General features: G+C 46.9%; 1 protein-coding gene across 1 annotated transcript in view; it reads right to left on the bottom strand.

The window, feature by feature from the left end:
- HCN4 (hyperpolarization activated cyclic nucleotide gated potassium channel 4) overlaps window positions 1-25,576 on the bottom strand; it is a gene marked incomplete at both ends in the record, with an annotated part of 105,338 nt that extends 79,762 nt beyond the window's left edge. The window contains one exon of the mRNA XM_084268312.1: window positions 24,873-25,576. Coding sequence (XP_084124438.1) covers window positions 24,873-25,576 — 704 coding nt within the window. The remainder of the gene's footprint in view (window positions 1-24,872) is intronic.
- Between the last annotated feature and the right edge of the window lie 287 nt (window positions 25,577-25,863).

The raw sequence follows: 25,863 nt of genomic DNA, 5'->3' as shown, positions 1-25,863 counted from the left end.
CTCACCTCTAAATTAACAAAGCTTTCGGGATGTTTTCAGCTTTTGCTGAAAGGCAGCCAACTCTGGGTTGGACTGAAAGTGCACAGAAAGGAAGGGAAAATAAAGATGCACCTGAGTGAAAAGGCCAAGGAGCTGGGATAATCTCACCAGCAATGGGATTCAGCTCAGACACCGTGGCCAGCCTTCCTAACCTTACAAGAACAGATCTTTAATGAACAGATCTTGCTAAAACCAAAGTCAAAGCCAATTGCTCTACCAAGCCTAGGCAGGAGCAGTGGCTCAGTGCTGAGTCAAGAAACAGAGTGCCACCTACTGAGTCACAAATGACATCTCCATCCTCTGCTTTGCATGGGGAGGAATCACTACATTATTCCTCCAAAGGGCTGATGAAAATCTGCCCTTTTCTCCAGAGCAGCAGCTCCCTTCCCCCTCTCTGGGTTGCATTTTGGATTAGAAACCACTGTGCTCACCAGCAGCTATCCTGCCAGGAAAGAGGTCACACTTTAATTCCCAGGACTGCTAGTTGGGCTAGAAATAGAAATCATCTTTTGTAAGGAGCATTAGGGGATGTCAGTGGGGCTAGAGCAGCAATGATGGGAGGAAAGTTTACTCCAGAAAGCAGCCATTCACGTAGGGAACGGAACACAAGGGGGAGAGAAACAGAAGCAGGAAGGGATCCTTCCCTGGCTTTGGGAAGCATTACTTCTCCCAGGTATGAGTAGGCATATTTCTGCTGGAGAGTTACAAACTTTGCATTATTCACAGAGAAAATAGGGGGAACATGGTGATTCACCACTCCTAAACACACTAAAGGACACTTACCCAGCTCCAGTGTCCAAGAATTCACTTGCTAGAAGATTTAATTTATTTATAGTGAGCTATTCAAATACCTGTGCACTTGAAAACCTCTTTGAAATGAATGCCCACCAAAAAACCCAGAGTCCAATGGCTTACAAACATACTCTGCATGCTGTATAATGAGAAATGATTAGGCAAACCCAGCTAAAGAGTAAGACAAACAGTTTTAATTCCTTCTGACCAATCTATGCAAATAATATGTATCCTCTGCCATCCTGAATCAAACCCCTGAGAGTGCTGATAATTAGCCACGTGCTATGACAGCACCAGGAAGGGAACTCTGCAGTGTCCCAGCCTCCTCTGGAAGTCCCTGGCTTCCTGCTTGGGCAGTGCTGGCTGCTTCTCATTCAGCTGTGGTTGTCCCTGTCTGCAAGGATTTGGCTGCACCAAATCCAACTTCCCAGCCAGTTGTTGCTGGACAGACACACACAGAATAAACAGTGGAGATGATACACCCAGGGCTGGTACAATGGCTCAGGGCCATGCTCACATTACCTGCACCGGGGGGTCTAAGGAGGATGTTCCACCTGGCTCCTCAAGGTGCAGGCAGGACTGGGCACCCAATGCTCAAACTATTCATCCTTCTTTCGATGCTGTAGCCACCATGAGTAAATGGATCAGTGAGCTACTGAGATGGGATACAGGTCTGCATGTGATTAACATCCCTATCAGGAGGGGAAGGATCCTCAGCTGGTGATGAACTGTAAGTGTATGACTGGGGATATCTCATGATGAGTCCTCTAGAAACAAGCTGTAAGCCTTGGAGCCCTTTGCATCTAGATTTCTTAAAACTCCTGCATTGTCTTTGACAAAATTTTCATTGAATTCAACTGTCAGTTTGACTTGAGGTAAGATATTTTCTGAGGTCTGTATTTAGCCTTTCATTTAGCTTATCTCCAATCTACGTAATTGCTCACCTATTCCCCTGTCACAGTGTGCCAAATTCCATACTGTGTTTCAAGTTTAACATACATGCTCATATTATTCTCTTAAAATATAATTACATGGATTTTGATGAGTGGAAAATTAAGAAAGCTATTGCTTTTGTAACAGATTCAGAAAGCATTTGCAGTCCAAGTAAGGTAGCACGTTAGCTTTTTATTGCTTCTCTATCAAGGTTAAACTCTAACACTACCTTATTAAACAATAATCAACACCCTGCATTTTTCAAAGTGAAGTCCATACAGTAATTAAATCCCAACAGGTAAAATGAAAAAGGTATTATCATCCTATACTGCAAACAGATAGACTGCAAGACACTAAGGATTTAAGTAACTTATTCAGAGGTAGAACTACTATCCAGACAATATGGTTACCTAGTTCCAGAAGAGGTTTCCAGTCATGTTATAAACTGTAATTTGATCAGTGGCAGCAAAGGGAAAATTTCCTTTCTCTTCCATTGTAAAAACACAAATATAGACATTACTTAGTGGTATTTCCATCCCAGCTATAATACTTGACAATTTGCAAACAACACGTTTGAGGCCCTGATGCATTTACCCAATTATAACACAGCACATTGTGAATTATGCCCTTTCTTTAACTTACAACACACAAGGCATTATATCAATATGAGTTAGCTTAAATTATTAGTTCTTTGATACTACCTACAATACACCCACTCTGCTGTCAGGCTTCTTAAAAAGATGAAGATTTGTATGATGGAGATTTACTGGAGAATTCAAAAGAACTGAGAACTAGTGAAGCAGACCTTTATGTTGAAGGTAACCTACCAGGGAACGTGCCTGAGCTATGAAACAGCTTGATGCTTTCCATAAACAGGGAGTTTGGTAGCTGTTGGTACAGGTCCTGCTGCAGCACAGAGTGAGAGAGGAGCACAGGCAGCGTCACGGCTGTGCTGCAGCCCTCCCCTGGTGTTACCTTTGCACCAGGCATGACCCAGAACCACATGAAGAAAAGTATTGTTATAAATAAAAATTAAAATGGAACCTTATCCCAAAGAGCTGCTGACATCACTTCTCTTAAGTGTATTTAACTTTCCCTCAGAGAAGGAAGCTGGTGATAGGATTTAAGTGACACGGCTCGGACAATAGCAGCCTCAGCACTAGACAGCGCTATCTTTCACTCAGGTCCCCATGTGCCCTAAGGTGCATGTGAACTACACAGCAAGTGGTATCACAGAATCACAGTGGTAGGAAGGGACCTTGAGAGCTCATCAGGTCCAACCGCCTGCCAGAGCAGCTCCCCAGCTCATATTGCACAGGTCGGTGTCCAGACGGGGCTGGAATATCTCCAGAGATGGAGACTCCACACCCCCTGGGCAGCCTGTCCCAGGGCTCCCTCACCCTCACTGGGGAAAAGTTCTTCCCCAGGTTGGTGCAGAACTCCCTGTGCTCCAACTTGCAGCCATTGCCCCTTGTCCTGTCCCCACAGACACTGAAAAGGGGCTGCCCATTCCCCCTGCATCCCATCCTTAAGATATTGATAAACATTCATAAGGTCCCCCCTTAGTCTTCTTCTCTCCAGGCTGAACATCCCCAGCTCACTCAGCCTTTCCTCACAGGGGAGATGCTCCAGGCCCTTCATCATCTCTGTAGCCTCCTCTGGACTCTCTCCAGGGGATCCCTGGCTTTTTTATCATTAAAGACAATTTCAGGGAGACTGAGGAAGCCTTGTGGGGTGTCGTTTCGGTGCGGTCTGAGGCGTGTCAGGACCGAAGAGTTCAAGGAGGCTACAGAGCTGCTGCCTGCACAGCTTCACCTGTCTTGGGATAATGAGAGTTCTGGACATCCAAGGTGCAAAGTCAACATCTACCAGCTAACCCTGCAGTGTGCTTAATAAAAATCCTGTAAGTACCTTCAAGAGTTTGATGTGAAATCTGCCATTTGATAAGTGGAAATGTAGTGGAACACTTATACCTAGTCCTTGGTCCACAGACACACTGTTCCACACCGAAACAATATGTTCCTGCACTTCATTTCCAGTAATGCTGAAACATTAACATGTCATGGGAATATGAGAAGCCGCAGTGGATTCCGCACCAAGTAGTCAATTGACCACTCTCCTCAACTCCCGCTGCCTTCCTGCCTGCAGATATCATCCTAACAAATGAAACCATATCTTAAATCTATACTTAGAACCCAATCTTCCCAGAAAGGTAAAAATAAACAAGATTTCATTTCCCCCTTTGGGGAATGTGCACACCGAGCAGAGATAGCCACATGAGACTTGATTTGTTCTGGCTCTAAATTTGGAGTATGAAGGCCAATAGAGCACACCCTCTGACTAAACCCAGCCATGGCAATATTTTCTCCCTAGCCTGGATGCAGCTATTACTAGCTCATGGAGAATTCCCCTGTAACAAGCTGCAAAAGCTGTGAAACTTTGTGGGTGCTACCTGTAGGAAAGCTTATTCCCTCTCATTTTGAAGGCTCAAAGGAAGAACATTTACACGTTGAACCTAGACAATTTATTGTTGTCCTCACAGCACCACTGAGGTGATCAAAGATATAAATTGTTCTGCAGTAGAAATGCATTGCAGCAGTGGCTGGAGACACCCTTGGGAAGATGATATAGTACAGATTCAGTGGGACATTTATAAGCACCAGTTTTCTCTAGAAGGTGGCAAAGCAAGCTCTAACCTGTCTGGATTGACTCCTCTCCTGACTGGTGGTGCATTAGGCCATTTGGGGATGCTTTGGGAAGGTACAGACAGACTGCACACCAGCTGCTGGTGGTCTGGGATTACCTCCTACACAGCCGCATCGCTACCTAAGATGTGTTTCACCCCGTGGCTGTCTCCTCACACTTCATCAGAAGGAACCCGCAACACCACATCCTCCCAGAGTTCAACAATTAAGCCCAATTTTCTATTTGTGGCATTTAAACAAAACTCTGCTCACAGCAGAAAGCCCAAGCCAGAGCCCTCACCCCTCTCTTCATATCCCACCCCACCGCGCTCGCAAACACATCTTGATTTCTCTCTCCTCTGCCCCCCACTCCCCCTGCTGAATCCCAAAGGTTTTAAAAGTGTGAGATGTGTATTGATTTCAGAGAGCTCCCAGAATACATTATGTATGAGACCAACATGCTATGGGCCTGGCAATTCTGCATTGTTTGATCTTCTGAAATCTCTCCCTTGTATGAATATGGAAAAGTTCCTCTTTGTTTGCTGTCCATTGATCCAGACATTGACCCTTCTCTGTGTGCATTTATCTCTGATGATTTAATAATGAAAAAGGCCAATAAACTGAGGAAAGGAAGGAAGCCCCTTTAGGGGGACCTATTGCCATGGAAACATGCTATATGCTGCTGTTGTAGAGAACAGATAGATCAATAAGGGCTGCAGCTTCCAAGTCATCATGAATATGTTGTGGAATGTGAAGGACTGAAGCCTATAGACACGCCTAAATTGTGACATTATGAAGTTCTGGCCCTGGCCCATACCCAGCATCCAGCATCAAATCAATGCTTTGGGCAGTCTGTCAGAAAGGTGCACTAGGGAGCTGTGAATTGTCTCAAAAATCAGCAGTGTTGGGCCCAGGGTTGGATCTGTACCCAACTGCATGAAGGAAAGGGACTGGATCTTATTTCAGAGTGCCCAGAGACATACAGGTAGAGATTTCAAAGCCTACTTCTCTGAATGTGACCTTTCACCCTTACTTGCCAGGGTATTAACAGCAACTGATACTTAGAGGATTCAGTGCTGCTGGTACAGACTGTACATCTGTATCGATGATATCGACATATGGATTTATGGATTAGTTCAGAGTGGTAGAGAACTTGTGACCCCAACTGATGTAGCAGGTACCTTCTACCAGCTTATTTCTTGGTAAGTTACAGGGGTGACAGGCTGGATTCTTAACTGGTTTGTACTGACGTACCTCTCTTGATATAATACGAGTTTACTCGAGATGAGGGTATTAGTTAAACACTAAAATAGGACAGAGAGATGGCATGAGTCACATAACTAGGTAAGAATCACAGTTTAGAAAGGGGGACAGTGGAGGGGACATTTCTGCTAGCTGTTGTTTTGCTTTGGATGGGCAAATTTCTGCCCTTATGCTCTGCAGTCGGCCACAAATTGGTGACAAACGCCCACGTGCAGCAGGGAGTGAAGTCACCTGCCAGGCAGAGAGGAAGACTTCTGGCCATCCAAGATGCTAAAAATGTTAATCCTTGGTATTGCAGAGCTGCAGCTTGGTGTTGATTAGGAATCACAACTCCAGCCTCCTCAGTTGGAAAGCAGGGTGAAACAGAAGGTCTCTTGTTACAACACCCAGGCTCTCATAGAGGTCTGTGGTACCCATTGTAACTGTTGGATCATGAACCACCAGGACAACTGTCTCTGCAGCAGGTCACCAGTGGGCTTAAACAGCCTTTGAAACAACTATGTATGGCATTTAGCTGAGTAGCTGGCCACTTCCATCCAACTACTCTGCAATGAGAGACCGAAAAACAGAGAAGAGCTTCCCCTGCCTGATGATGGATCAAACCTGAGCCTGCCTCAGCTGTCATTCAGCTCCATGAAGCAATTTAGCTGATGAGATAGATCTCTGCTTGCACAATAAGGCACACAGGCTCTCTCATACTCTCTTCAACGTTTCAAGTTACCAGGATTTATGTCTGAGACAAGCAACAGCATCTGCCAGACTTCAGCACCCAGGCAAGTTTGTTCCTACCACTCTGCGTGAGCTCAGGATACGCCAGATGGGGCAGGAAAAAATGCTCAATGGCAGGATGGGAACCCAAAAAGCTGCCAGGAAGAGGTCACTGAAAGTCGTTTGGGGTTTTCCAATGGTCTGCTGGAATGCTCATACTCAAAGATGTGTTACCCTAAAGGCTCCTAACTTCCTAACCACATGCTCACTGAGGAGAGAGAAAAGCCTTGTTCCAGACATGTTCCCTGACAAGGACACCTGACTGCAGACCTTGTGGTTCCACACCACAGAGGTCAGAAGACCTGGGAGACAGAGTGCACTCCCAACTTACACTCCCAAGTCAAATGCCTTTTTTAGCAGGTACTGCTTCTGTGTTAAAAATACTCTGGCCCTCAGGGATGGCAAATTTTGTGCCTACTTTTTGAAGAGAAGTATGACTTCACATGATAAAGGAAGTGCCAAAGGAGCAGACCATGGATTGGGGATGGATGGAGTATGTATTTTGTACTGTTTCCAAACTTGGGCTCCTACAGACCAGTATTACTGTATGGGAATCTACAAAGGCACACGGACTGACATCAAAATTCTCAGCCCTGCTGGGAGATGTTAATGCCAACATCACTGTTTCAGACAAGCTTCAGCACAAAGGGCCAGCCATAAGCCTCTTTCTGTGGGGAAGAGAAGATGGGGGTGGAAGGGAGTAAGACATCTAAAGTGACCACGTGTGTTTCAGTTTCAAAAGCAGAAAATATTTTGCCTCCCCAGCTCTCCTGCTGCTAACATCAGGCTCTTGTTTGCAGTGAGTTATTCAGGCTGGATTGGAGCACAATGAATCCTCAAAAAGACTAATGCTGCTGGGATCTTGGGCCTATTCAGGTATGGAGACCCCAGACAAGAGATGAATCACCTTCTAAAAATGCAGCAGTTAAGGAAGAAAAAAAAAGTCCAATTGCCTCTGATTATTTTAGGTCTCAGAAGAAACACAGCGTGCTAAGGCTCTGCTTATCTAAGGCATCCACGTGAATCCACTATCCCCTCCAAGCATCGGTGCTGAATTCATTACTGCCTGTACTGAGAGAGCACACAGCTCACAGGACTGCTCTTGCTTTTGACCTCAAAGCGCTCCATGGCCGGTGGCTGGGGCTCAGCACCCGCCAGCTGGGGAAACTGAGGCACGGAGCGGCCGTCGTTTCCTAAGTGCCTCACTCACATGCAGGGCTGCAGGGGAAAGGAGGCCAGGAACCCTGACAGCCCCTCCAGTGTGTTCAGGGCACTCAACTCACCTCACAACGTACCACTTCAGCTCTACAGAAAGGCAGATCCTTATGCAAGGAGCTGCTGGGCTCTAAAGCCATTTCCAGCTGCTGAGAAATTATTATTTGGGGTCCCCACAAACATTTTGGGGACCCCCAACACAGGAAAGATGTGGGACTGTTGGAGAGGGGTCGGAAGAGCCATGAAGATGCTCAGAGGGCTGGAGCAGCTCCCCTATGGAGAGAGGCTGAGGGAGCTGGGCTGGTTCAGCCTGGAGAAGAGAAGGCTGTGGGGGGACCTCATTGCAGCCTTCCAGTCCCTGAAGGGAGCAGAGACACAGGAGGGGAATCAGCTTGTTAAAGGGCAGACAGGGGCAGGACAAGGGGGATGGGGTGAAGCTGAAGGAAGGAAGGTTTAAATTGGATATTAGGGGGAAGCTCTTTACAGAGGGAGTGGTGAGGGGCTGGAACAGGCCGCCCAGAGAGGGGGTGGGTGCCCCATCCCTGGGGGTGTCCAAGGCCAGGTTGGATGGGGCTCTGGGCAACCTTGTGTAGCTCCAGGCCTGGAGGTTGGTGTCCCTGCCTGTGGCAGGGGGGTGGAGCTCTGTGACCCTTGGGGTCCCTTCCAGCCCAGACCAGTCTGGGATTCTATGATTCTATAATGATTTCTGCATTCAGCTGACTGAGATGAGGAAACCTGGCAGAAGCTTAAGTGCAGCAGGAGATTTAGGGAGAAATGAGGAGGACTTGGTGAACACTCTGAGGGAGGAGAATGGAAAAGTCAGAAACTGGGCACTTAAAATATATTTTCCCCTCTACACGATACAGTCAGACACACTCTTCACTCAAAGAGGATGCTTTGAATCACCAGTTATGCAGAGTACCAAAAATTCAATGGCCAGATTTGGGGCATGTAAGCCCCAATTACACCAGATTTCTATGAGTCATTTTGGCTTATCATCCTCCTGTAGAGCAGGGAGCAGCCTATGTAACACTTGTGTAAGGAAGCACGTGCTCCAGGACCCCGGCATTTTCCCTGAGCCTGGCTTTTGCCATGATGCAGGGTGCTGATGAATCTCTCCTACTCCTTCCAGGGCACGCTGCAGACTTCCCATTTTTGATCTTTTGTAGATCTTTGTTGTGTGGTGGGGATTCTCCTTTACCAAAGCTCTGCTCCATGTCGCAGGGCATCAGTGATCCTCACCATCCTCTCCAGCAACTTGTTCCAGTCAAGAACCTTTCTGGGGCAAGTTGTAACTGCAGCTCCTTCCTTCCCCACCATTCAGAATCCCCATTACAACCAAGGGGGGTTTCCACAGTACGTCTCCTTGAAAACACTACAAAACAGGGAAGTGCTGGTTGCAGCACACAGCAGCTTGCTGGGACTCTGCTAGAAGGTCCAGTGCTGCTCCTCCAATACATACAGTACTTTTCTGCCAGAGGCATCCAGGCAAGCAGTGATGGGCACCACAGAAAAATGCTTAGATAAATCTTTTCCAGTATGGGCTGGGCTTTATCTGCTCTATTTAAGTCAATGGAACACAGCCATTGAGCCCTGGGGGAGCAAGTGCCAGCCCTAAATCATTTCTTTGATTAATTGTTCTTGGGAAGGAAGAATTCATTAAGCATTCTGCTCAGCAATTAGAAATAAATATATTTTTAGAATGAACAACCTGCCAGAAACAAGTTGTTTCAGAAATATATTCAGATTGATGCAGCCCATTTTCCATCAATACATAATAAGGAGGCTCCAGCCTGCCAGGTTCCATCCTACCTAGAGGGACACTGCAGTAAAAGGTAGGAGAGTCCTATCACTGAGGAACTACTTGGGCTGTCTACACAACTCAAGTTCAGATTCTGTGAGCAGCTCACTAGGAAATAATGTACTTCCTCTGAATATGAGTTTTCCAGATATAAAATGAGAATATATATCCTTGCTATTTCACAGAAATATTACAAAGACATTTCTACAAACAGCTGGGACAGTGCAGATATGGTAGTCATGAAAACCCAATAAATAATGAGAGGAAAAATAACAACCCACATTTGCTTCAGCATCAGGGCTCAGACATGCTCTGAAGGGAATGTCCTGTAACAATCTCTTTCAAGGTTTTGGGACATTTGACCAATATAATTACCACAGACTTCAGGTAGAGCTGAAAAATGCAAGAAGCTTTGTTGACACAGTAAAGAATTACCAGAAAGATAGAGGGACAGGTATCTGTTCCAAAGCAGACATTCAAGCACTTTCCTGTCTATTTATGGGGAAGATTCCTTTGACAAATGAGGTGTAAGTGTACATTTTAAATCTACCTGGTTTAAATTTTAAATCCCCTTACTTCAAGGCAGGAACTCATCACAAAGCACTTTCTATTTTCTCTTCCTCTTCTGGTGAGGACAGGGTCTATCCATTCCTGAGGCCTAGAGAAGCACAGGCAACTACCATTGCCCTCCTCCCCAGTCAAGAAAGATGTACTTCAGCTCCTGACTCTGGAAAAAGAAACCCTAAAAGAACCTAAATATGCTCTGGGTACTGAAAGTTACAGACACAAAGGACTATTCCAGACTTTTAAACTTTGTGTCTTAAAAGAAAAGACATGTCTTATCCTTTGCCTATGGTGCCTGGGGGCAAGTCTGTTCCCTGCCCTGTTTTGGGTACCTAGGATGGCAGCAACGTGGTGATGGATTCTAGCTTCACCAAGAAGCAACACAGGAATGTGCTCTCAAATGCTCTCTTCTCTAAAACATAAACATACTTGTAGTTTTGTACTTTTACACATACAGGACACAATTTCAAGCCAGGCACTGACTTCACCTTTGATGTGAAGGAGCAGGGATGTGCCAGATTATGATAGAAATTATCCAGGAATGTGTGTGCTTTGATAATGCTTGTTTATGCCATTTCTGTGTTTTCCTTCTTTTCAGTTAATCTAGTCCTTCTGTTTAAGCAAGCTTAGTAGTAAGGCAAAAGCTAGGGTTTTCCTCTGTGTTCTTTCAAATTCATCCCACCAGAAATATGTGTGATATGACTCAGCCCAACCGGCTGGCACTCGGCAGAGCACAGGGAGGCTGAGAAAGAGAAGTCTAAAGATGGTTCAGTGATGAGGGCACCTAGAAGAAAGCTCTGCAAATCACTCGAGCCAACAGCCTCTGCACTCCCTGGTTTCGGTGGGGAACAGCAGAAGGTCTTTCACTGGATTAAGGAAAAGCAGACAGCAAATTAGCTCTGCTCTCAAGTATATCCAGAAGCATTTTAGCACGTTAGATATTTGGATCGTAAATTAGGGATCTCCTTTATGAAAGGCATCATTGAGTCTGAAATAGCTGTTTCGTGGGAGAGGAGCAGAAAATTCAGTGCTCTGAAATACTTCCACTGCAGCAACAGAGCACTGCCCTCACTAAATCCTGCTTTGAAGACCATTCCACAATCATCAAAATGTGAATGCAGTCTGGTGTCTCTCACTGTAGCCCAAAAGGAGCAGGTCTCAGACAGTGCTGGACACTGGTACGTATACAATACAAGAGCAACAGGCCAGAAGTAGGTCCAAGGAGTAAACCTGACTCCCAGTGTGTAGCTGCAATGGATTCTCACCAAGGACTTCAGCTCTGTGCACCTACTGATAAAGACTCATCTCCAAGAGACGTGTCTTTCTGCATGGCTGAGAACCTCCATGCATGGAGAAATAATTTCACCCAGCACCTCAGCAAGGCTAACTCTCAGGTGAAATGCAGCAGTCAACCAGTACAGAACACCAGGCAGCTACTTCTTCAGGGCAGGGTACGTGGCTGCTGTAAAGTCTGCTCTGTCAACACCCAGGGATTTTGAATGATGGGGGGCAAACCACTTCATTTGGAACACCTGCCCTTCCACTTTCTGAGCTAACCAGGACCACATATACTTTTCTTTTGAAAACTTTTCTTTTGACAACTCTTTTGAAAAAGAGTTGTCACCAAGCTGGTGAAGAAACCTGTCCCCTCCTGGTGCCCAGCTGCAGGAAAGCTGTGCTCCCCATCACAGTGGGAGGTGCAGCCAACCACACGCCTCTGTCCCTACCTGGACTGCACATCTTATTAGCCAAGTTTGGGGCAAGCACAAGTTCCCACATACCTGTCCCTACTTGCAAGAGCTGCTTTTTCCCTGAGAAAGCCCTCAGCCACAAGGATGTGTACAGAAAGCAAGGCCTAAAGCTTCACCATGGGCCAGGCTGAGGAAATGTGAATGACTAACATCAAGGCATCTTGTTCAGCTCTTTCACAGCTTGACTCTGCATGTCTTATCTAAGAAGGCTGGAAAGAAATGCTGATGGCCTGCCATTACTGAGCAAACGTGTGTGTGATGATTATACTAGAGGAAGTGTTTAAAAACAGCTCAGCCTTGTGAAAATAATACTCCAGAACAGCTGCCAAGTCCCAGAGGGGTTCCATCTCCTGACTCCCCAAGTCATGCATGACTTCCATACATCAGTGCATCCCACAGCTATGCTCATGGATAGGCACTGTCTTTCATCTCTGTGGAAAAGCCAGCACCTCTGCCATTGCCTATTCACCATGGGGTGCTCTGCCCTGCAAAGAGGGTCGTGCTGATTGGGGGACTGAGCTGCTGAGAAATGGCACTGTCCCTTGGGGGGTTTTCCTGCTTTTAAATTCTGGCTATGTGAAGCAGAGGGCTGGAAAGACATCCAAGGTGTATTAGGGGGGGTGAGGAGCAAAAAGGAGGTGGTGGTGGTCTGGATGAGAGAGTCCCTATCCTGTGGCAGCAGGGAGAGCGATCTTTGTACAGCTGTTTGACACGCTCAGCTCTGGTTTACACTTCTCACAGCCCCACCACTCATGAGGCATTGTATTTTTAGATGCACCCCCGATGTTATGTATTAATTTCCAAAGCAGACTCATTCACACACACATAACACATCCACCCACATGCAGTAATGCTTAGACAGACACAAAGCCATCCAGCAGCCAATGATTTGGGGTGGAAACAGCTTGCATTAGCTCATGAGGAAGCTTAGCCTTAATTCTACTGAGCTGGAGAGGCTGGGAGCTGTGCACTGCTCTCCTGACTAACTGCAGATCTCAGAGCAGGGCAGATGATGTCAAGGCAAATCTTTTTTGTCTGCAGTGCAGATTTCACTGTGTGAATTTACTTACAGATGAGGCTTCCAGATCCTCTGTTCAAAAGTAGGAGCCCTGGGCCATACCTACATCTACCAGAGTTAGCCTAAATTCTTCTTTGTGCTGCAAAGGGAGGGCACAACCCAGAGCTGCCCTTGTTTGGGAGTCTCTGCTCTGGCCCAGCTCTCGATCAGTTTATGCAGAGAACAAGAAGCCAGAGGAATTCACTCCATTTGGGTGATGGATCAGGAACAGATGAGACAGAAGTGCCTGTGGTGCAAAGAGGCAGTAGAAAAGCCCCCTTACAACGGGCCTACACTAAGAGAAGCTCCAAATAATGTAACTTTGCATGGTGCTTGGCCAATCTGAGGATGAAGAACTTTCCAAATACAGTCAGGATTGAGCCAACAGTCACTGCCAAATCTGGAGTGGGATTTAAGTATGTCTTTGACCCAGGCATCTGTTCCAATTCCCAACTGTGGAACAAGCCTACCTGCTCTCTAACCAAGTCCCACAGGGTGTTTTATCACCTAAGCCATGGCTGGTGTGATCTGAAGCACGCTTATTTGTGCTGGAGCACAGAAGATTATCCTAAAGAGCCAACAATCAGCGAGTTCAGAGGATGTTTTCTGAAGCTGCCCCACCACAGAAAAGGACAGACATCTTGGCAGCTCTCATGCCAGACCTTTTATTCATGAGTATTTACTGAAGTCAAGGAGTTGCCTATTCCTGAAGAAGAAAGGCAGCACACCTTGCAACACACATGCCCAGGGAGGAAAAGATTTTCTTTTGAGTGCACCTACAAACCTCATGCAGCGGCTGCACAATTCTCATTTACACACAGAAAAGGTAAAATTCATCTTGCCCCCCTCCCTGTGCAGGCTGTACAGGTGTTGGTAACCTTATTGAGACAAAGGAACCACTTGTTCAGAAACCAATTGATTGGACATGGATCTACTAATTTTTGTGTTCCTGACAAAAGAGGGACAAGAAGGGTAACCAAATCTACAACAGCAGATCACAAAGAAACTCTCATGACACAGCCTTGCAGATGTTAGTACCATCCTTGCTGACATGTGTTCTGGCACCTTCTGCTATGTTAAAATATTGGAGTTCTACAACACCTTCCATGGCCCCTGGCAGTACCATCAGCCCTATTTTCAAAGTTGGAGAAATCAAGACACAGAGTACTCTGTTCAAGATGGCTTGTATGGTCAAAACCAGATGCCCAACCAGTCTTCCAGTTTGCTCTCCTAGCCATTATATAATGATTATGATTCAAAGTGTATCTATGGCTAAATGAGCACAGAAGAATCATACAAGTGGTTTATACAGACGTCGAGGGTTATAAACCATGATGTGTTCTTGACCAGTCCTTTCTCCTGCCCTCCGGACAGTTCAGAGAAAGCCAGGGCTGGAAAAGAGTATTCCCTTTGCTAGAAAGATGTGGGACTGTTGGAGAAGGTTCAGAGGAGCCATGAAGATGCTCAGAGGGCTGGAGCAGCTCCCCTATGGAGAGAGGCTGAGGGAGCTGGGCTGGTTCAGCCTGGAGAAGAGAAGGCTGTGGGGGGACCTCATTGCAGCCTTCCAGTCCCTGAAGGGAGCAGAGACACAGGAGGGGAATCAGCTTGTTAAAGGGCAGACAGGGGCAGGACAAGGGGGATGGGGTGAAGCTAAAGGAAGGAAGGTTTAAATTGGATATTAGGGGGAAGCTCTTTACAGAGGGAGTGGTGAGGGGCTGGAACAGGCTGCCCAGAGAGGGGGTGGATGCCCCGTCCCTGGGGGTGTTCAAGGCCAGGTTGAATGGGGCCCTGGGCAACCTTGTGTAGCTCCAGGCCTGGAGGTTGGTGTCGCTGCCTGTGGCAGGGGGGTTGGAGCTCTGTGACCCTTGGGGTCCCTTCCAATCCAGACCAGTCTATGATTCTATGATTCTGTGATTGGTGGTTTAAAGCGAAAGGGGAAAGATCAAGCCTCAAGAATTTGTGCTTAATGAAAGCAGGTTTGTTATTGTTAAAAACCTGCACAGAGTCAGTTATCATTATCTTTTCTGTTATCATTTTGGCTGCTGAGAGTGCTAGTCCAAGCCCTGACACTGCCAGGAAATGCCACCTTTGCACAGCTTCACTACAGCTAATGCAACTTGTGCCTCTCTGCGGAGAGCCAAGGTGTCACTGCACTCGCTCAGCCCACACCCCTGTGCTCTGCACCATCCTTCCAGCCCAGCCACAAAGGTGGACAGAGGGGAGAGAACAGGCAGAGCAGGGCTGGATAATCATGGGCCTCCACTTCCTCCAGGCCCTGGAGACAGGCACCCCCAGCTCCTGTGCAGCTGAGACACTACGCTGGGTAACAGCGATGAGTTAGCACCTTGCCCTGAAATCACGTGTGAGGCGATGGCAGGGGGAAGGGACTTACTAATGTGGAGACCCCGAGTCTCTGGAATGCAGCTGTTATCTCCCACACAGGCTTCAGAATGCTGATAGCTTTGCAAGAGGTTTCTTCCCTACACCCAGGTCAATCCAAATGTGCTTCACTTGGCTTTCCATGCCCACCATGCAGTGGGTCAAACCCAGCATCAGGCTGTAACAGCGCTCAGCTGCTTGGGCCAGGAAAACTGATTCCCATCCGAGTTCCTCTGCAGACAATCTCACTGGAGCTGTGTGCAGGGATGAGGAGTTACTCAGTGTACAGCTTCTGATTTCCTGGCAGTCACAAGAACCCTGAGCACAGCTGTGAAAAACAAAGTGAAAAAAAAAGTTCTAGCTCCTACAGTGGAGTCAGCTGGCAACCTGCAGCACCTCTCCTGCCTCTAAGCTCTTTAACAATAGATGCATACACACAGACAACCTCTCCATCCAGAGAGGCAGAGATTTAAATCCTTAATTAGCACATTTGGACGAGTCACCACAAATGAGATTAGCTTTTGCGCATCGCTGGGGAAGCAGTTGTGCCCCTATAATATTCAAGTGCTGGGCCCTCAAGCTGACCTTGGAATTCCCCTTTGTGTGCTCATCTGCTTTGCTCTCCCCCTCATGGTCTTCCCCCGCTGCATGCAGTGTCTCTTCAGGTGTTAACAGTTTGGTTTTACTACAGACTGGTGCTAATACTGGGCACAGGGTGACCACATTTGATGCTGGCCACTGTGAATATACTGCATGGAATGAGTAATTTTGGTTTGTAAAGGGACTTTCAAGGTAGCAAACCATTCAGCAGGGAAAAGGGGCAGAAAAAAGCTCTCAGCAACAGCACCTTGTTAGCCCAGCACACATCTGCTCTCTCTTCTGTGTTTCTGGAGTTTTAACTGCTTTGTCTGCTGACAACCCCCTAGTTTCAGTGCTGTCAGCACTGCAGAGCTGTAGAGCTGCACAGAGCCAAGATGCCTTCTCATCTGCCTCGTGCCTCACCAAAAAAAAAAACCTTGCCCATTTAAGCAAGGATACCTGAGCAGTTCTTCCTGCTTGTCATGTGTAAGGCAGGTTTGATTTGGAGACCCCTGAACGTGCAGTGCCGCCTGGCCAAGAAACCTCGTCCTGCCTTGTAGGCTGGTTTACAACCACCTCAGGCAGCCTGGGGATGGGCACGAATGGCTGCTCAAGGAGAGGTCACCTAAGCATTGCAGAGCAGGACTTAAATCAACTCTGCTCACCATAGGAGCTCCGACTCTTCTGCAACACAGGGCAAGTAAATCTCAGGAAGTTGTAGGGCTCTGGACATCAAAAAGGTAATGATGTCACCAGGCAGATGCTCCCTGATTTGAAAGATGGTTGTGGCTACTACACCTGCATCAGCACTCACAGGAACACACCTAGGACACTGAGAACCAGCAGAGGAGGAGAAGCAGACACAGTGCTCTGCACATGGAAATAAATCCATACTCTTACAAACCAGGGAAGGGATATTCATTAGAATTGGTGATTTTCTTAATTCTTCCTCTTGGCCTTGAGCTCTGGAAATAGCCTCACCCTTCTGCATACAGGAACAGCCCAGACTCTGTCCAGTCACAGAATCACAGACTCACAGGGGTTGGGAGGGACCTCCAGAGCCCATCGGGTCCAACCCCCTGCCAAAGCAGCTCCCCAGCTCATACTGCACAGACAGGTCACAGAGCAGGTGGCATAAATATTTAGGGGTGAAACCCTGGGCTCTCACCAGCCACTTCCCTGCAGACTGGCCTTGCCCTGAACACTCAGCAGTGGAAAACGGGTTTGGTTGTTTTTAAGTCCTCAAAGACAGAAAAGGAGTTGGCACCTTTCTTTTTGAGTGACATTCGTCTGTAAGTAAATTGATTTAATAGCTTGTTAGAGTGCCAATTAGAACCAACAATAACTCAATTGACCTATAACTGCTTTGGCACCAACACAGCTTTCAAAAATAAGAGAAAGGAAGAAATCTATGCTCTGGCAGAGATGAAAGCTCAGATAGTAGGTTTCATGAGCAAACTGAGGGATGCATGGGCTTGCTAATGAGATGCTCATAACACATCAGAAACAAAGACAAATTTCAGTGGTTTCCAGCTAAAATGACACTATGTTATCTCCAGACAAAGATCACTCTTTTATCTGTATAATAAATGGATTTCAGTGCAACAGCAGTGACTCTACAGAAGAAAAAACCTGAGTGCAACAGAAAGCCTGGCACAGTTACCTAACCAGAATGACACTCTGCTGAAAACTTAAGTGTACCTGCTTATAATAGCACTGAAAAGTCCTACACTGATTCTGCCTACCAATAAACACCTTTAAAACCCACATTTTCCTCTCAAATAAAATCTGTGTCATGCTAATGCAGTAGAGATTGTGCCTCTCTACAAGTTCATCATTTTAAATGCTTAGCTCCAAGGATTGAGATGTTTCAAGTTTAAAAAATAAAAAATGGGTAGTTTTGATTCAACACTGCTGGGCTGGTAGTGGGGAAGGATGGCAAGAGGGATAATGTGAAAGGGTTTTAAATTACTAGGCAAAATAATCCAGTCATATCAGAAAGGAAAGCAAGGACTGAGAAAGCTGAGATTGTCTGAAGAGTCAGAGGTAAGACAGCAACTAGGAACATACAGAAGGAGAGGAAACTAATTGGGAGAGACTTTGAAGGAAAGAGATGAAGACTGGCAAGGGAAGGAACTGGATTGAGAGAGGTGCCAAGCCCAACATACTGCAACTAAAACACAGAATCCCAGACTGGTCTGGGTTGGAAGGGACCCCAAGGATCACAGAGCTCCAACCCCCTGCCACAGGCAGGGACACCAACCTCCAGGCCTGGAGCTACACAAGGTGCCCATGGAGCTGGGGAGGGAGAAAAAAAAGGTGTGAGGTGGAAAACAGTGATCAGATTAAAAGTTTGGTATTGGAACCTACGTAGGGCCAGCTGGACAAGGAAACTGCCATAAGAAGCCCAGAAAATTGAGATGGGACTGGTAAGGTTAGAAACACAACCTTGTAATGGGGGATGGGGAAAACTAAAGGTTGCAGAGAGCGGGGCAGAAGGCATCATGCCTGCCTATGTGTGAGGGGGAAAACAAGCAGAGGGTTTGCAATAAGCAGGGTGCATTTCCCTGCGAAACCTGGAGAGTCACCCAGGAATCCTCTGCACCATCGTGCTTTGCCTCCAAGTACCTGCTGTGGCCATTGCTTCATTCAGAGCAGATGGCAAGGAAGTGTATCCTCAAAAAGATCCACACCTGCTAATGAGCTTGGAGATATTATAAGGATGAGGATGGGGATTGATTTGTTCTATAAAACCTCAGCACCTGTACGAAATCACTGCACTAAAAACTGGACTGCAAAGGCAAAAGTTCGGGTTATGACAGAGCAGGATGGAGGTTACCCAGGCATATACATGATGGTACAGTCCTTACAGGACTCAAAACAGCTCTTCCCATTGAATTCATGCCTCAGGCAAGATGAGAGGAAGGGCTTGAGGCAGTTGTGTGCAGGAAAGAGCTTTTCTATAGGAGCTCATTTCTTGCCCAAACTGGAAGGTTTGCAATAAAGGAGATAAGGAACTGCAGGATGAGATGTGATGGCTGGGGCAGATGAGCAGTGCCCTGGAGATTTTGGCTCTGCCAAAAAGTTCCTGCAGAGGTGTTAGGCAGATCACTCAACCCAAAATTGTAATTAGAATCATATTCCTAGGTGGTGATTGAAGAGAACAGTATGCTATTGTTTACAGCTATGATTTTTTTTTTGCTATAACAATAAATAAACTAAGAATCATCAGAGCCTTGGGAAGGGAGTAGGTGGGATGGGCATGCCTGTTCCTCAGGCTGGCTGCTCACCCAGCAAGTCTAAGAAACGGTCCAAATGAGAATGTCCCGATCCTTTTAAAGCACCCATTGTTCTTAAAACAGGGAATCATTATCTCCAAGCCCTTGTCTTCTGGGTCACAACCACGTCTGATTCCTTACCAAGCACCCACAGAGGCAGAGCATAACCCACGTTATGCTGTGTAATGCTGGGTATTCTGCAAAACAGGTCCTCAGGTTGACTACACCAAGTTAATGGATGGTTTTGACCTTAATCTCTCTGAGTCTCTGCCACCTCACTCTAAACTGGGGATGACAGTACCTGTTTCCCAGCCAAGGTGTCAGGAAGCAAAGTGAACATTTATTGCTGTTATAGTTGAATATTTTATACATGCCAAAGGAAAAAAAAAAGCCATAAAGAAAATAATCTGGTTTTTTTCAGGACAGACTCTGAAGAAGATGAAATAAATACGGTGTGCTATCTTAAAAGGAGAGATGGAGGAAACATTAAGTAGTTTTTCAAAAAAGAACCATCCCTGTGTGCACTGAATGAGGCATGGGCTTCTGTGGAAGAGATAATGAATTCACCCATTGGCATAGGTTTTTATGGAGGGTCTGGATTAAGTTTATGCTGAACATCTTAATCATAGCACCTCCTTAAATCAATTATTTGTACTCTCTCCTTTTCTGCATGTGAATATGCATGAAAATACCATCGTATTATGATAGTCTTAAAACATACTACAGTGATACACAATTAATGATACTTCATTTACCAAGGCCCTCCTGCTTTCAAATGTTGCCTTCTGTTGCATCTGTAAAAGTCTCAGATGAAAACCTATCCCTGCACTGACCGTCAAGCATGGGATTTTTCACCCTCCACCTCACGGCATGTGATGACTTGCCCAGGGACCCAGGAAGTATGGCTGCACTAGTATGGTGCCCTCAGTTCACAGCCACAAAACCACGCTGCTTCTCCTGCAACCTGATTCAGAGTCCACCAAAGACAAGAGAAGTTCAATCCGTGCTGTTCTAGTGGGATGTGGATATTACTCCTGTTTGGATCCCCTCGTTCTGTTCCAGCAAAATGACCCTGGAAATTGGCAGGGAAGTTGTCTGCAGTAAAGCCAGCAAGAGCTGACTTCAGGAAAGCATCTCCCCTTACCACTACACCTGTGTCTGACTGTGTGTGCGTCTAATGACAGGCACAGGTTCTGCTACTAACGCCACTGTTTCCCCAACCTTTCCCTCCAAGCAGAGGTTTCACTGAACCAGCACTTCAGTTTGCTGTACATCAGGCTGACACAATGGGCAGCTTTCATGTGCCTTTGCCCTGAGCAGTGGGCGAGTCACCAGACGGGACTCTGCCACTGTGGACAGCCTCTGTGTGCAGGGAGGCAGGACGCAAAGGCTGGCGCAGGGAGCAGCGCGCTGGGCATCACCGTCTGAGAGCCACCCGAGCGAGCTGCCCGCCGGGGAGCAGCGCCGTGTGCTGCACAACCTGTGTCCCCTTCTAACAGAGCGGGGTCAGGAGGCTGGGAATGGCAGCAACACTCTGTGGGGCCCTCTGGAAATCACCGCTCCTCAGGAGAGGGGGAAAGGAAAGCACCCACCCTTCCTGGTTTGCTCAATCCCACCAGCACTCTGGGCTCAGTACTAGAACTAGTGAATCCCACCGACTGCCCACGAGGCAGCAGTCTGAATCACCCTGCTTAGGGGTCTGGAGCAGCTTGAAGGGGAGCAAATGATTTTGTTCCTGGCCAATTTCCCCACCTTACCCATGGCACCTGAGCATCTATCTCTTTTGGTGTCTGCTTCACAGAACTCTGCCCAGGCTCCCAAACAGAGGGAACAACCTGAGAACAGGATCTGATTGCAGACAAGGACTCATGAGTGAGAACAGTGAAAGGAAGATACCCACGATCTGAAGTTGGGGCTGTTAACTGCATGGAATATTCCCCATTGTTTTCAAGAAGGCAGCAGCTTCTCTTTTCTGTGAAGAAGTTAATAGATTGCTGGGCAGTGAATAATGTGCAGTTCTATTTACATCCACTGTTTGGACTATTTTGGTCCTTCAGATAGCGTATCTGTTCTCAGGCCTTTCTAAAAGCAGCATGCTACACTTTTTTTGCAAGCAATTCTAGGTAGCAGCTACAACCAATATGCTTCAGTCAGCTACAAACTAGATAGATCATTGTTTGTCTGGAATTTTTTTATTAAACCAATTGTACTGGATCAATGCTTCCTCTAAGCAATAAATTACAATTCTATCTACCCAGAGAAAAAGCTTTCAAAGTCACAGATAAATCTTGATCTAGGAAATACACTTTGGCTCTGCAGCGACGTGAGATCAACCACAGGCACAAATAAACTCAAGCAGCCAGCCCATACATCTGCATCTCAGAAGGGGAGTTGTGTTCTTATTTTCATTAGGAATTGCTAAGACACCTTTTAAGAGCTTCTAGAACTAGTCCACTGCATTAGTCATGAGTACTCAAGGGCACCGAGTTTGGCTTTTATAAAGGTCATTTGGTGTCTTTTCCCTTCACAATGGACTAAAAGCAGAAACCAACAGAGCCTTAATCCATATTAATTTGCTTTACTCTTGGAGGGTCATAGATTTGCCACTGGAATTAGCCATATTAGATGCTAGAATGATAATTTAATGAGAGTATGATGAAAGCCTCTGTTCTATTTTAAAACAGGAACTCCCCTCACATAGCACAAAGAGAAGCAGCTCCAGGAAGTCAGAGGAATTACACCAATGTCATTTCATGGCAGAATCAAGCTCCAGTAAATAGAGCTGGAGTGTTCCACTCAAAACTTCACATCTCAAGCTGCACTGAGACAGGAGTCATGAAATCTGGAGCTCTACCAGAATGCCTGGAGATCACCTCCTTCTCAGACCTAAAACTGGTTTCTCAAAAAAAACCCCAAACAAAAAACCAAACAACAAAACCAAACCAAACCCTAGAAAGCAATATCTGGGTCTAAATATTTAAATATTAACTAAAAACATGTACACCAAGTGCTGCTGCACAGCGTTGGTGACAGCAGGGTAATGGAGACCCATGCCTCTTACAACACCCTACGTCTCCAGAGTCTGCACCCACCTACACCAAGGAGCAATTGCACTGCGTAATTTGCAAAGCAGAACAGAGGCTCCTTTGGGCCAAGGATAGAGCTCCTGCAAATGTTTTGATAATATCTGCTCTTTGGTGCATTCTGCTGCATTTCAGGGGTCAAAAAATGCTATTGATATTCATGGGTGTTGTTTCCAAGACAGATGCTTTAGGAGCATTCAGAGGAGGGTACACAAAACCCGAGCAGGATCTGGGAAGCTCCCACTCTTCTCCTTCAAGGCAGCCACTGTTCATAGGTCATTCTTCATGGAAGCCCACGCACTGTGCTAAGCATCATTCCTATTCAGATATGCTGCCAGTGACCTAGAAACAGGAGCCAACAAAGTTCCCCAGAAAATGTACATGCTGACCACAGAGTAGTGCAGCCAACTCCTCCTGGTCTCTTCAGATGTCTCTGTGCAGCCAATCCCCCTGCCTCACCTGATGGTGACACACAGCAGCAGGGAGAAAGCACCTCTTTGTGCACCAGGCTTCTAGCATCAGTTTAGAAGAAACACAAAGCAGCAAGATCCCAACCCACCTCGAATCGGAGCCCGAGCAGCGGGCAGGGTGCACTGGGGCACAGATACCTCACTCTGTTCCTCCTCTGCACAGAGCTACATCAGGGCAGGATTTTATTATTAGTACTACAGACTCAGGCATGCATTCCTGTATCTGCATACATCTGAGTGTTAGCAGATTCGTATGGTCACTGCCTGGCTTGGGAGAGTGTAGCTTGCCTGCGTATTTCATTCTTCTCAGTGAGGCTAGGAGTGGCCCTACAGCCAAACACCTCAGAAATAAAAGCTTCCCTCGGAATTTATTGTGTAGTTTTAAGGAATAAGTTCACTAGATATCTTAAAAAAATTAACTCTTAGGACCATCTCACCTTGGGCAAGGTGGTTACCTCAGCTGCTGCTCCAGTCCTTTCACTGAAGTTTGCCAGTCTGGCTCTGTGCTGGAAGGCAGGCATAAAGACAGCAGGGAAGAAATCCACTGTGCTCCCAGATAAAAGACAAGCAAACTGAACACTGCTTCTGCATAATCCAAACACAAGCCCGAGACTAAACCCACATTTCTTGAGGGTTCAGCAGGCAGAGAACACTTTGCTAGAATAACCCAGGAAAGCACATTAGGTAGTTTTTAACTCCACACTGATAATACAAAGATCTGTAGCCAGGAATATGAAATTGGTTTTGTGGCTTTTTTTAAAGCTAATCACTCTCACATTTCACTCTGTCAGTGAGGTGTTACTTCATCAGTCACAACTGGGGGGCAGTTTTATACTCTTTCCAGTCTGAGTTTGAATAAGATTGCACTTGTGAGGACTGTGTATGTAAACCCTTATATGCTCGGTCTGCTGTGTGTTTGGGACACTTGCATGCCCTGAACTGAAACTCCAGCACAGTCCTCCAATTCACACAGCCTTCTAATAACATCTGTTAATCCAAGGAAATATCAAGGAATCTGTTCAGTGCCAGTGCTGAATCTTCCAAGTGTGCAGACTGCTTGCTAAATCCCTAAAAGGTAGTGTCAAGAGGTTTCTGTCTTTGGACACCCAAATCCACTCTGAGACACCCTCCTCCAGTTATCTTGCTAACTGTATTTTAGGGAGCAACACAAAGGTTTTTGAAAAGTCCAAGATATCAGTAAAATCATGTAGTTTGATAGAAAGGTGTTTGAATATTGTTCTTCTACTGTGTGCTTTTAAATGTGAGATGTAAGCCAGTTGTAATTAAAGTTGAAGCAATAAACCTTGGCCATTGATTACACTAAGTAATTAATTATTGATTGCAGCACTTTACATACATATTGCAGAGGACAGTTTACCTGTGCAGGAGACAATGCTTTGCTCAGAAGTACCTAAACACAACCCCTCTGCTACAGGGAACTATACAAAAACTGGCTCTAGGGTTTACAAGTTCATTTCCTTATTAACCTTCATGGAAGTGTCACTATCTTAGTGAAAGCAAGCCATTGCTTTCATAAAGACAGCATTAACTCTTCCCTCTCCAAATTAATTTTGCAAAGAAGGATCTGCAGATGCAAAAGATAAAATCTTTCTCTGCAAGACTCTGAAGGTGTTAAGTTCCTTCTTAAGGAATGCTGCTATCCCCTGCACATACCAGCTCCTGACAAAGGATGCTGCAGTAAGAAGCCCTAAGGAGAACAAGCAACAGTAGCAATATCCTTCCCTAACTCTTGAGGAAGGAGAGAGGGGAGAGGACTTTGAGGTCTGAAAATGGGAACTGAAACATTAATCAGGCAGAACATAGGTTCTGAACTGGAGATGTAGGACAAGTTAAGCAGCAGACACCATGCTTTTAGTCCAGAGCTGAGCATCAGGTGGGAACATTTTTCCCCATTTACACTGGAGAGGCTTTCCCTTATAAAAAGCCAAAGCAAAAGACATTTGTTGGTTTAAAAGCACAATCTAAAATTAATAATAGGGCAGGGACACTGAAATTCAACTTAGATATAAATGAAACATGCAAACTGTTTGACTGGAACAGGTCTTAGCTATGTCCTCCAGTTCTTCTGCCTGGGAAATGACCAGGGAAAGTTATGCCTGGGTGTGTGTGCTGTGCGGAAAGAGAGGTGTGAGCTGGCCTGGTAGGGGAAGGGGCACCAGCTAGGTTCGAGTGGGCCGGGGAGGGGAGGATTGTACCTGAAGTCGCTGTAGGGATGGATGATCCAGAACCCGGCGGACTTAACCCTTTCCTGCTCCCTCTCCACGGCCTTCTGGCTGCCAAACATCCTCAAGGAGAATTTGTTGACCCCCGGCTGGAGCATGGCCCCGAACTGCCTCTGCATGAAACCGGCTTGGCCCAGCCTCTGCTCCTCGTCTGGGGTGATCTGGTCGCACCCTCCACCTCCTTCCACTTTGATGGAGGTAGAGGAGCAAGCCCGGGGGGGCTGCTGCTGGGGCTCCGGAGGGGTCGCTGGCGGTGGGGGCGCTGACAGTCCCTGCTCCAGCTCCCCACTGCCGGGGGGGCTCTTGTCCTCGCTGGGGGAGGCCGGCTCCCCCTCCCCGCCGATCAGCCTCTTCTCCTCGGCCGCGTCGTGGAGGTGCCTGCTGGTCAGCGAGGACAGGCTCCCTTTGAAGCGGCGGCAGTCCCCGTTGGTGCTGGTCTTGGCGCCCTTGCCTCCCGCCTCCGTCTCCAGGAGGCCGGGGTCCCCGCCTCTGCCGGGGTCTCCCCCGAGTGCCCGGGTGCTCCCAGCAGAGGGCGAAGGCAGCGGCTTCAGCCTGATGCTTTTCCTCCGGGTGTCCTTGTCGCTGTCTTCCTCCTCGTCCATGATCGACGCCTTGGGTCCTATCTGCTGGGGCAGGCTGTAGAGCCTCTTGCGCATGGAAGGGGGCAGCTTGTCCATGGCCGGTGCTGCTGCTGCTGCCGCCGCCGCTCAGTTAAAAGGGAGAGACACCCCCCGCCCCGGTGTGCCCAAGGAGGGGAACCGTCACTGCCCCCAGGCCCCAGCCCCCAGCTCAAGGGACAGAAGGGACCAGAGACTGGCGTGTCATCTCCTTACCAGACTGTGGCATCCACAGGCTCTGCATCAAAACACAGGCTCTGCATCCAGGAGGGAAGGGAAAAAAAAGGAAAAAAAAAAAAAAAAAGAGGGAAGGAAAAAAAAGCCCCGACCCCCCCCTCCACCTCCCG

This window comes from Gallinula chloropus, assembly GCF_964237585.1.
Source record: "Gallinula chloropus genome assembly, chromosome: 9".
Classification (NCBI taxonomy): domain Eukaryota; kingdom Metazoa; phylum Chordata; class Aves; order Gruiformes; family Rallidae; genus Gallinula; species Gallinula chloropus.
The sequence above is the reverse complement of the archived record's forward strand: the minus strand, read 5'-3'. Positions and strand labels throughout refer to the sequence as shown.